This window comes from Spermophilus citellus (assembly GCF_964194105.1).
Source record: "Spermophilus citellus genome assembly, chromosome: 5".
NCBI lineage: Eukaryota > Metazoa > Chordata > Mammalia > Rodentia > Sciuridae > Spermophilus > Spermophilus citellus.
The window spans coordinates 147,278,798-147,291,511 of record NC_138186.1 but is presented as its reverse complement, the minus strand read 5'-3'; the positions used below and the strand labels follow the sequence as shown (position 1 = coordinate 147,291,511).

Sequence of the window (12,714 nt, the reverse complement as noted above, 5' to 3'; positions counted from 1 at the left end):
AATCAATGAAGCCGTAGTTTGGAAACCACTTCTATAAGCATTCAATGTCAACAACTTCTCAGAGTTGTACTTCCAAATTAAAGCAAGAATTTGGGCCTACATTGCCTAAAGGAGTCAGTTACATTCTGAGAATGACATATAGAATAACCCACAAGGCAAAAATTCTATCCTTATTCCTTTCAAAAGGAAGGAAAAGGCCTAGAAACAAAACCCATGATGGGAATGTTATACTTCCTCAAAATGGAGTTATGCTTCCTTCTAATACTTCTCTATGAAGCTACGTGTTACAAAGACATAGACTGACATAAAGGAAGGAAAAGTACCCTTGGCTGGATTCTGAATTGATATCTACCCTCCTCCCATTCTGAAATCTCCCTCAAGGCAAATGCCCCTCCATCCTAGCTTCTTCTCTCAGTGAGGACTTAAAAAGTGCTTTTAGATCGGGGCTATTAACAAGAGACACTTTATAATTAAGAGCTAATTGGAGGTCTCCCTTATCAAAGGGAATGGAAGGGGAAAATCATTAGGCTTAGTTTACAGGCTGACAGATAACGCACACGAGAAACTGTATATTAGGAATAGTGTAGCATTGTCACTTAACACCATGTTCAAAGGTAACAGGGACACTCTCTTCCAAAGCAGCAGGGAAGGGAGAAGACAGAACCAGATCTTCAGGGCACCCCAACTTCTTACATAGATTTCAGTGACCATGCCTGCTAGGAGCCACAACCAAATAATATGAAATAAAATGATGCATGGCACTTTTGGTTGTAAGGTGACGCCAGCTAGCCATTGAGATGATATGATTATGTTAAGATTTACATTCATATGGAAATTGGACTCCTGCTGTTCACCTTGGCCTGCTAATGTTACGGGACTCCTGGAGAGTTCCCATTGGTTGGGGAAGGATAGTAGGAGGGAATTCCGGGGGAGGTCCTGGGCTCCCGTTCAGGTAGACGCGAGCGCTTGGGTGAACCCGCTTGCTTGCCAGATGTGTACGTGGTATTGGCGGCATTTTCAAAAATAAAGTTTTGTTCCTGCTTGAGTGGCTCGTAATTCTGTGCCCAGCTAGACTGCGGCACATGCCATCTGCCACTTTCTCTTCAAAGGTGGGTGTTTCGTGTTGACATGAATGACATGCCAACCCTGAATGTCCTTCTACTCACCTTTTTAGGGCCGACTGCTCTCAGGAAGCTGGAATAGCTCCCATCTTCTCTAGGACAAGTCTTTCTCATGGAAAAGGTTCTCCCAGAGCCCCAGAAAGCTGACCTCGTCTCCCCCATGTTACTGCTTATACTTGCTCAAGAATTCTCCAACATTGAAAGTGATCCGGGTTTAGACCAAGCAAAGTGTCGTAAAGCTCCTGTGTCTTTTTTTTCCTTTCTTTTATTTATTTATTTTTTTTGGGGGTGCAGAACCAGCAAGAGTCATGAGAGCTGTCTCCACACAGTCCAAACTTATTAGCACGTGTGTGACTCCGCAAAGAAAAGTCAGCTGTAGTAACCAGGGAAGGAAGGTGGGAAGGAGGGAAAAAAAAAAAAGTGTTTACAAAATGAAAACACTTCCACCTTCTGCAGAGGTGGCTCCAGGGTTCAAAGTATAGAATTAAAGCACTAAAATAGATCAATGCAGCACAGAAGCAATGAAAATAGAAACCATGTGAAGTACGGAAACTGTTACCATGGTTCTTTCCAGGTACAAATGCGGATGAATGTGCTGTCACCTGTGTGAAAGGCCTGTAGGTCCCCGAGTCAAGACAAGGAGAAAAACTTGAGAATGTGGGCTGAAAGGAGGAAACATGATGGTAGGGAATACACGCAGGACAACTGGGAAAGGGGGCTTTGGGGTCTTTTTGGAAATAAAACTGGCAGAAGAAAGCAATGAAGCTGAGGTTGGCTTTGAAGAATCATGGAGAAGATAAGCAAAATGGTAGCTGAAGTACTGCCGAGGAACTGCAAGACTGTTCCCAAGGGGATGCTCAGTGAGCAATGTCACCAAAGGCCGGCTGCCAGTGGCTGCCTTTTAACAAGATAACTCGAGGATTCCCTTGACAGTTTTATCTCCTCTGGACCAGTCCTGCTATAAGGAACCAAAGTTAGAAGGAAGGAAAAATCCCAGATTTCAGCAGAATGGGAGTGGATGTTCTTTATTCTTTAGAACAGAAACAATTCAAGTCAGATTCATCAAGTCAGATGGTGGGGATGGGGGTAAGGTGGGCAGCATGCCTCTTTCAAGTGGGCCAAGGATTTTCATGGGAAATTAATGAGAACTGGATTCTTTGTATAATCAGCATCATTTTGTACAGAACATCGATGGGAGTCCTGATAACTACCACACTCACCCATGATCTAAGATTAATACACATTGTGCAAGTCTGGGCTTTGGTCAAGTGGAAGGCAAAGGATTTAATACTACACTAGCTGAGGTCAATGAATTGGGTTTCTGGGTGTACTCTTTGGGACCTTTGGAACCTCAGTAAGATATTAAAAGTTTTATTGCCAACACTGAGGTTCCATTCTGGCACAGATTCCCAAAAATACTGTATTTTCCAAGAATCTAGGAGGTGAGAATGCAGGGTTCCTGGGAAGCATGACATAAAGTCTGAAGAGATGGTTTCATCCCATAAATATGTATAGGGTGCTGGGATGGGGACACAAAGATGAATAACGTATACAGATGAGCTCCCTAGAGGTGGGACCTGAGAATTGAACCCTTAAATAACTGCCAACCGGGTAGATAAGCTTCATGACAGAATTATATAGAGTCTACTGAGGACACAGAGAGAAGGACCTCAGCAGAGGCTGTAAGGACAGTAGGTTTAGGAAGTGAGAAATGCTGCCCGAACCACACAGTAGAAAGGCTCAGGGAAGAGGACAGCCTACAACATGTACTGATAATAGCTGAGCAGCTCATGTAAAGGGGAAGCATTGGATTACTAACCCAATCCTTGGACAGCTTTCATTTTGGCCTCAGTTTTGGCTTGTGGAAGAAAGAGGACCATGATAAATATGCTGTATTTCAATTTAGGGGGTGGGCCCAGGACATAAGAGAGATGGGGACTGGGAAGTGCCCACAGTACCACCCTACCAGTGGGAAAGAATAAGGAGGGATTTTCTAAACATGGCCAAAGCTTGCCTGGGAATGTGGATGGCCTCAGCAGCTGTGAGATCTTCTTGCCAGATTGGGAATGCAGCTCAGGGTGAACCCCTTGTCACTGGCCTTGGGTGTGGCCTAAGCAATCACTAAAAAACTCAGTAACTAGATAAATAATATTTAATGTCACATTCAAAAATTTAAAAATGCAAATAAGCTATGACAAACAAAATATATAATATTTAAATAAAGACAGGATCCAGTTCTTTGATTGGATAACTCAGCCTCATTCGCCTCACTTGAGTTCTGACCTCTTTGGAAATCTGATAGAAAAGATGGGGTTGTACATCAGAGAGCTAGCCAGCTCCTCCATGGCTTCCCAGGTGATAGAGGCCTGAGGTCTCCCAGCTTTGTTTGCATGGAGGGAGAAGTCCCCTCTGGCAGATTTACACAAAAATACATTAGGGTGTCCAGACCTAGAGCTACCTGAATTTGGAGTTTCCAATCCATTGGAAAGGACAGAGCTGGGCCAGCAGAGAGATGGACCACTCCTGGGACAGAGAAAATTGCACGATTCCACTGGACAAAGAAGAGCACTCTGGAGAATGGTCTAGCAAGTCAAGAATGATCTAGAAGAAGTAATGATTACAAATAACAGTGATGCTAAAAGGTCCGCATTAGAAGCATAAGTCCTTTTCCTTTTAACAAATAGTGAGGGACAAAGTCACAGCTCTTCAAATTTTCAGAGGAAATAATGATCAGATGGATCTAGGTATCAGCATAACCAGGCCATCATAATGTTATGGGGCAGGCTATATGGGCAATGACCAAACAGACTCCATTTTACCTTGAGAATCCATAGCACGTAAGAAATGCTTCTCCCAAGGGAAAGCCTCGTCTCTGTACCCATTAATATTAACCTAGCATAATATACTTGGCAACACAAAATAGCAATTCTTATACACTACAAAATTGTTCTCTTTAGTTTTCATTTTTCTTGGACAGTGTACCTTGTCAGAGATAGATTGTCTAGACACTAGAAACCATTCTCTAACTTGTACTGAACTAGGGTCATTTTGACCCACTTCCCTTCTGATTGCTTGCTGCTATGCCAACCTGGATAGTCCTATGGGAAATATCAATGTACCCATTGTATTGTCTCACTAACTGCCCAATTCAGCTTCTGTACCTGCTTGCTTACAGCTAGGTCAACCTGGATGTGGTTTTTGTGGTTCTTGCCTTTAAATATCCTAAAATGTTGAGGCTCAAGACTGTTCCTTATGGGTCCCATAGGCAGCAATTGCTGGCCAGACAACTAAATAAAGACTCTTTAATCTGGACAAAACTGGGACTTGGTGTGTTTTCTGAGAGACTTGCCCTACAACAATAAGAACCATGGGGCAAGAAATGGGCAATGTACTAACTTGCAAAAAGCTAAACATTGTAATATTCCAACAGGGCTTAAACCAGGTGCTCTCTGCCAGGTAAGACTGGTGACAGCCTCACAGAACACAGCTATCAGCCCTAAAAACGCAAAGCCAGAATGGTCCTGAAAATCCCATAAAATTGCCATGTTATTTTGGTGATTCCCAAAACCAAAGAGAAAAATCAGGGAGGGATAGAGTAAAAGGGTAAAATAAAGAGCTGTCAGAAGACAGAAAACATTGAATGCTGTTAACGACTGCTAAGGTCCAGTGTTTGTGTCCTCCCCAAATTCTTACATTAAAACCCTAAACCCCAAGGTGATGGTATTAAGAGGTAGAGACTTTGAGAAGTGATTAGGTCACAAATGGGAGGCTGTCATAATGGGACTAGTACCCTTAAAAGAGTCCTGAGGGAGCTCACTTTCTCTTCTACCATATGAGGACTCTGGGATAAGTTGGCAGGGTGCAACCCTCTAGAAGGCTCTCACCAGAAGTGACCATGCTGGCCCCCAGATCTTGGATTTCCAGACCCCCATATGAGGAGAAATAAATTTCTATTGTTTAAAAACTATCCAGTCCTATGGTATTTTGTTAAGAAGCCTACTAATTGTTTTGGATTAGCTTTCAGGTCTTTTTCATGACTTGGTAAAATAATAACAACAACAATAATAATAATGGCTAATCACAATGGTGTCAGTGACTATGAGCAGCAACTTGGCGTAGTCCTAGGTATTTTACCAAGTCTGTGACTCTTAGGGAACATCCTGAGTGACTTTTGCTTGTAAAATAAGCACAGCATTGAGATGGCAACTCTAATCTAGGGCACAGCCTGAGCTATTGATGAACTCCCCAGTGCAGGGAAACTGCAATAGCCCCCTAATTGATAGACTATATTTAACCCTGCAAAGATGCATGTGAGATCTTGTAGTTTAGGAAGAGAGAAATGAGGAGCAAAGAGTGAGGAAGATAAGGACTCTTAAAACTCACCCAAGGGCAAGACCAAGGACACGCAGGTGGAAAGATTTTTCACATGACTATCTGCTACCAGATTTAGGAAACAGTCCATAGGACAGATTCCCTAGTACTGCTCACCACATCAACAATAAGGGTGGGCCTTTGCCCAGTGAAAGAGTCTTGTACACAAACAATCAATATCTCTCTATCACTCCTTAATTCCATCTAATAAGCTTTATAATGGAATTCTCCCCCTAGAATCTGCTATGCATTCACCAGTCACTTAAATCATTCACATGACATTTGAACTTTAGTTTTGTACAAAAAGCACTATAAACAGTCAACAGCAAAAGGAAAAAAGGAAAGACAATACAACATAGGTATTCTCAAGAGTTCAACATTCTTCAGATTTGAGCTACCATTGCTAATGTACACCACTGATCAAAGCAACACTAGTAATTATTTATTAAAGTGGTCATATATTGAAAGTAGTCAATGGCAAAAGAAAAAAGTTAAAGCACAGAAAAAGTATTCAGGAGTTTGAATGATTTCCTACATCCTTTTCTAAAACAAACAATAATTCTTTTTTACACCTGCAAATAATCACTTCCAGGCAATTTATTCAAGAGAAATGGAAACTAAATCTAAGTACAAAATCAGGATAAGGCAAGAGAGATTTTATGAACTTGGATTCTTTCCCCTATATTAAATATAAGTATAATTAAAGAAAAATAATTAACATGTCCAAATCGTCTCTTGTGAGCAGACAAATATTTAGTGCCTAGATGTTTTTTGAGCAGATGCTCCTAGAGAAGGGTGCCACATTAAGCATAATGACTTAATAGAGTAAGTGCTCTCTGGGCTCGAGAGTCTGGCAGATGAATCAATGGATTAGAGGAGGGCTGACTCACAACAAAGGGGGGAAGCCTATGACTGTACATCTTCTCATTATGTCACCTCCTGAATAATGACATGAAATAGAAAATCACACTATTATTGATCCCAAGCTCCTTTACGCTCTAGTTATGGCTTCTTCCTATATCCTAGAAGAGCTCTGAGAGAATTCTACTATTATGGATTATAGTCAAATCCAAACCTCCTTATACATAAAAAAGTCTATAGTAAATTAACCCTTGCTGCTACATATCAGTATTTTCCATTTTTGTATGTCTTCATTCTCCTTCTTCAGAATAAAAGGGGTTTAAGATGAGACATCTGCTATGTCTCATTCATAGGGTTCAGTTCCCTGTACGAGTATGCTTGACGGATCTCATTGTGCACCTGAAATCCAATAATGCACACTTCTGTGGACAAGGATGACGTCACCAGCTCTTTGTCATTAGAATAAGCACTCTGAATTATATTACCAATAATGGTGACAACATGTCATGATATCCATAGTCCCTTGTCTGCTTACCACCAATTTTGTGACCACCTCCTCTGAGTATGCAAGATGGTTATCTAGCTCTGAGGTAAAGTCCATACCACTGAATGATGTAAAGCTAAATGGTTAAGAGGAGGACCCAACACACATCCTTGGTCCCTTTAAACTACATTCCTTCCAACCCATCTCCCTTTGCTCCCCCCCCCCAAACTTTGCCGTTTTGTTTGTTTGTTTGTTTGTTTGTTTTCCCGGTTGCCTTTTGATGAACATTCCCTTGAGGAATCCCCTTCTGGTTCCATCATTATCTGTAGCCCTCACACTGAAGAAAGACTTTCTATCATAAACCCAGGACCACAGAAAGCCTCGTGGACAGGTTAATCCACATTTTGGACTGGAAAACAACTTTCAAGGCAGTAGCCATTAAATGTTTTACACACAGAATCATTAGGGAGACTTCACCATTTTTCACATATTTTAAGTTCACATTTAGATTTTCTTTTTTATAGTTTTAATTGCAATGCTGTAATTATGGCTCTATGGGATTATTAAAATTTTTTAGTTAAAACATATCACTCTGTAAATGCATCTCATAAAATCTAAATACCACAGAAATTTGAAAATGATTTTCTTCCATCAAAAATAAATGAACAAACTCATCCTTATCAGCAAAAAGTATTGCATTATTCTCTTTATCTCTAAATTCATATTTCACTTCATATTTCACTTCCCCCAGAGAATTTTCTCTCAATGATATTTTTCTTAATTTTTTTTTTAGTTATAGATCAATATATTTATTTATTTTTATATGGTGCTGAGGATCAAACCCAGTGCCTCACACATGTGAGGCAGGTGCTCTACCACTGAGCTATAGCCTCAGTCCTCTCAATATATTTTAACACTTGAAAGGTTTTGTTAATCTCCCTATGATATTTCTCTGTAATAAAGTATATTTAAGATGATTTTTAGAAAATTTCCTGTGAACTTAAGGCTTCACAGTGTTTGATTATCTCTTAATTTGAGCCATCATTACTAATGCACACAATTGATCCAAAGAACATTAACAATTATTATTTTTTAAATATTTATTTTTTTAGGTTTTTTTATGTGGACACAATATCTTTATTTTTATGTGGTGCTGAGGATCGAACCCAGTGCCCCACGCATGCCAGGCGAGTGTGCCACCACTTGAGCCACATCCCCAACCAACAATTATTTATTAAATGCTTATATAGTTAACACTAGAAATGCATTTGTAAAAAATGTATTTTCAAAAAAAATGGACAGAGTTTATTTTTTACTTCAATGAGTTCATATCTCCTACAAATGAGTACTAGCCCCAAATAACTCATTATTAGTATTAATAATTCATAAGACAGGACTTAGCATCAATTCCATATATTTTCCTTTTTCACTGCTATTGATGAAGAAACCTTGTTTTTACATGCTTACATAAAATGAAGGAGGCATTGTCAAAAAAATATTTTTGTCTATCATAGCTAATTAGATCCTCCTTTAATTTTGCTGAAAGCCAAGGAAAACTACCGAACATGCTAAAAGATGTTCCCTGCTCTTACACTCATTCCCTTTCCTGACGTGGACTCTGTCTTTTCATGGTTCTTTGCTGGTAGGATGGGATTGCTGCACCCCAGGACAATGCACCACAGAAGAACCTGGATGGTAACTTTGACAAGGAAGAGAGAGTGACAGTAAAGGTGAGATGGAAAGGGAGATGTGACAAAATCAGTTTGAAGCAAATCAGTCTTAAGAAGTGGTACTTGATATGCACATATGAATGTGCCACAGTGAAGCCCACTATTCCACGTCATGAACATGCACCAATTCAAAGAAGGATCCAGATTTAAAAAAAAAAAGTACTACTTATACTAGTGAGGTACCAAAAAAGTTGACTCCCTAAAACAACCCACGCCTTCGTAGTTCTTAATCTTCTTGGATGCCCCAACAGAAACAGCTTTCTGTGAGACAGATGTGTTGTTGCCACACATTCTGTCCCTTTGCAAGTTTTATGCACACTAAAGTACACTCACTTTGATTAACATGTGAGTCCCTTATTAAAAAATAAGCCTATATCAGATATTATAGGAGACGTAATGGATATTTTAAAACAGAAAGAAACATAATTCTTGTTTAATCTACTTGAAAAGAGAGGAAATACTTAATAAACCACCATGTTCTGACAATATAGACACCATACTCAACAAAAGGCTGTAAATTCCATATTTTTATAACCTTAAAGAAAAAGTTGGATATATGCTTAATAATAGGAAAGGGGCTAAATAAATTATGCTATAGCCAGTTGATGGAAGTATATCTAATACTTTAATTTGAAGAACACACATTGGCATTACAAAACATTCTTTATATGGTCATGAGTAAATAAAAACAGGCATAAACAAAGTTGTAAATAAAATTTCATATTAATTTGTAAAACTATATGTGCATGGAAAAAGATTTGTGAAAACCTATTAAACTCTTTTCACTGTTTATTCTAAAGTAGTGTTAATTATAAACAACTGCTTCGTTATCCTCCTGTGCTTCCCAGAGTTTTCACTATGGACATGTATTTCTCTCATGATGAAGTTGTAACATAGATAAAGAAGGTGGGGAAATAGGTTTGCAGCTCAGGGCTGCTGCATTGGGCTGTACAGTTACCACCAGCGAGATGCAATCCAGCCACGGATGCCAGTGAGAGTGAGAGTTTAAATCCACCCAATGTGGTTTAGGGCTACATCCCCAGAGTGGGCACCATTTTCTCATTTGCAGTGGAAGATAGTATTCTTTGACCAAGCCCTCACCTAAATTTGAATCATGTTTCTTCTTAATCAACTTGATCTTCTTTACCAGTGAGATTAATGCAGTCAGATTTCCAAGGTGCTGACCTCATGAAATATTCTAGTTCAGGGATGCAAAAAGTCGACAGTGAGCTCATAACGTGCTATAAACTAACAACATTATCTGGCCTTCAGGAAAACATGGTGGGCATTATTCACCTCTGCTTATTACACAGTCTCCATCTCTTACCTCAGCAAATGGGGAGGGATCTTGACAATGGTGTCCACACCACCCAAGGTTTCTGCAAAAGGAAAATTCACACAGTTACAACTAGGTATTTAAAGACTGAGAATCTATATTGTACATGAATATCATTGTTCTTTTCCTTGGATATTCCTACAATTATAAATTAGTGAATTTTTAATTATCTGCATGCAAGTCTTCCTTATTTTAAAGTCCTTCCTCCTGATAGCCCCAGAGGCTTCCCTGGACCTTGCCTCACCATGGTCGGGGGTGGGACGGAGGTTAAAACTCAGCACACATTTCCCTTTAGAGACAAATAACGAATAGTTAACTTCCTAACTTGAACCAGAATTTCAACTTCATCTGCTTGGCACTGACCAAGATGGTGTATCTTGCAATCAAAACAGAGAAACTAAAGCTGTTTCCTTGAGAATACCATTTCAATATCCTTTAATAATAACACATACTTGAGAAAGACTTTCAAGTTCATAAAGCACTTTAGGCAGCATTTCATTATCCTCACACACACTTGTGACATGGTAAATTAAACCCTTTTAAAAATCCCACTGTAGTTAGGGACCCTGATTGGGAGACTCATCCCCAAATCTTATTAATCAACCTGGATGTTTAATACTTGTCATTGTTTGTGGATTATTAGACACTACTGCTGCCTCCTATGGTAGAGACAATGAACAGCTCATTATTCTCTTCCCCCAGAAATGGTTCTGTTTAATCCCTTCAATGTCTCCAGGTGACCAGTTCAAATTGTGTCAATTCTTCTCTTCTCTGCTTGGAGTCAACGACCTCCATCTGTTTGACCTATTTCCTTGGAGAAGGATAAATACTCTTCCCATGTTGCTAAGAGATCAGAGGGGAAAAGGGAGACCAAATGAACCCTTGAGACTCAGGACTAACAGGCCAAAGGATAAGAGGATCTAGACTTGTTTTAGCCAATGAAACAACAGTGGATTTGAGAAAGAAAACTAATCAGCAAAACAGGAGGATCAGTGGCCCGGTAGGAGACGGAAGGAAAAGAAAGCAAAGCCCTGAGATGCAGGACAAGAAAGCAAAGACCTGAAATGTAGCTCAAAGGCCACATGAGTAAGTAAGCATGGTCCAGCAGTTAGCACAACGTGGACCACTGCCCCGGGGAAGTTGATCTGTTTTCTAAGGAGAGGTAATAACATGGAACCACCCTATCAACATGGTTCTCCCCTGCAGAGAGAGGGGTTTATAGCCAACTCAGTATGTGTAACAGTGCCCAGCTCTACAAATGCTAAGAGTAAGCTAGAAAAAAGGGAGAGGAGAAAGGGCAGCCACGTGGCAGCCATGATGAGCCCAAGTAGTCTCAGAGCCTTCTTCCAGATATGTGAGGTAAGGGTGGAAACCAAGGCAGAGAGCCCAGTGGGCAATAAGGGGAAGGCCTGCAGGTTGGCCTTCAATCACCCAGGACAGACAGAGCTTGGGGAGACGGCACCACGGATGCACCAATAGAGATGGCAGAAAACTAGGTTCCATTTCTGGCTCCACACCAGCCTGTGGCACTGAGATGAGGCAATTCACTTGTCCTCTCCAAGCTTCAGTTCTCCCATCTCCAAAAGGAGGACAACACCACCTCATGGGATTCTTGTGAATAGCTATAGAAATAATGATGGCCAGAGTGCCTGACTCTGTCCTTAGATGTCAGGGACAGTTTCTGTCTCCCTTCCTGGATTCACTGACTAAATACTGACCAGATAATGGACTATGGATCCAACAGTGAGGAATAATATGGTGGAGGGATTCGTGGAGTAAACATTTTGGTTTCGAACTGGGTGTAATTGCCGTGAAGGAAAATACAGGGAATTAGGGAAAGGTGGGATGGGATCATGGACGTGGAGCCAGGACTTTCTGCAGGGAGGGGCGAGGCTGAGAAAAATGACTACAAATTGGGTGAGGTGGGGGCATTTTCAGGCAAAGGGAATAAGAAATTCAAATTATATCAAGGTTTAAAACTAAAACAAGAAAATACACCGAGAATCCCAACCAGCAGCTGGAGCTGCTACTCTGGCCAAGCTGCCATCTTGTCTCACCTGCATGACTCCTCCACCTCCTTCCTGGGCTGCCTCCCTGCACTTACCATCTCAGGAGCCTGAGGGATCTGTCAAGACCCAACTGAGGACACTTCCTTCTCCCACATCAGATGACCCACATGCCATTGAAATAAAAGTCACACAAGGCCCTTGCAATCTGGCCTCTCACCTCCTCCTTTTCTCCTGTTCAGTTGCTCCAGCCACCTGGCCTCTCTGCTCCTTCCTGAAGCCACCTCACAGCCTCTCTTTCAGTAAGGTGTTCTCTAGATGCCCGATTAAAATGACAACTCCCTTTACCCTCCAAGCACCTCCCATCTCCCTCTACTGCTTTAAGGTTTCCTTTAGGTCTTATCACTATCTGAGCTGTTTATGTTTTTATTTCTCTTGATGACTGACTGTCATCCCTCCAAGAGTCTGCAAACTCCCTGAAGGCAGGACAGGATCTTTTTGCCTATTTTGCTCACTGAGGCATCAGCACCTAGAATAGCAGCAGACACACAGGATGCGCTCATTAAATACTTGTCGAATTAATGAACCGAGAAGAAGCACAGTGTATGTGTGTTACTGAAAGAAGGTCAGTGTGTTAGAGTGTAAGGAGGAGAATGGTGCAGGTAGAAAGGAGACCATGCAGGCCTTGACTGACACATTAAGGACTTAGGATTTTATCCTAATGGGTAGCCAGTCAGAATTTTCACATGGCATGTCATGATAAAAGTGAGGTTTCTAGGGTAGATAGTGTTTGGAGAATAGCCTG

General features: G+C 40.8%; 1 protein-coding gene across 2 annotated transcripts in view; it reads right to left on the bottom strand.

Annotated features, from left to right (window-relative positions):
• The window catches only part of ARFGEF3 (ARFGEF family member 3), a 157,475-nt gene that overhangs the window by 139,051 nt on the left and 5,710 nt on the right, over positions 1 to 12,714 (bottom strand). For both annotated transcript variants that reach the window (XM_081296143.1, XM_081296144.1), the window contains exon 2: positions 9,895 to 9,946. In XM_081296143.1, the coding sequence (XP_081152269.1) occupies positions 9,895 to 9,946 (52 nt within the window). The remainder of the gene's footprint in view (positions 1 to 9,894; positions 9,947 to 12,714) is intronic.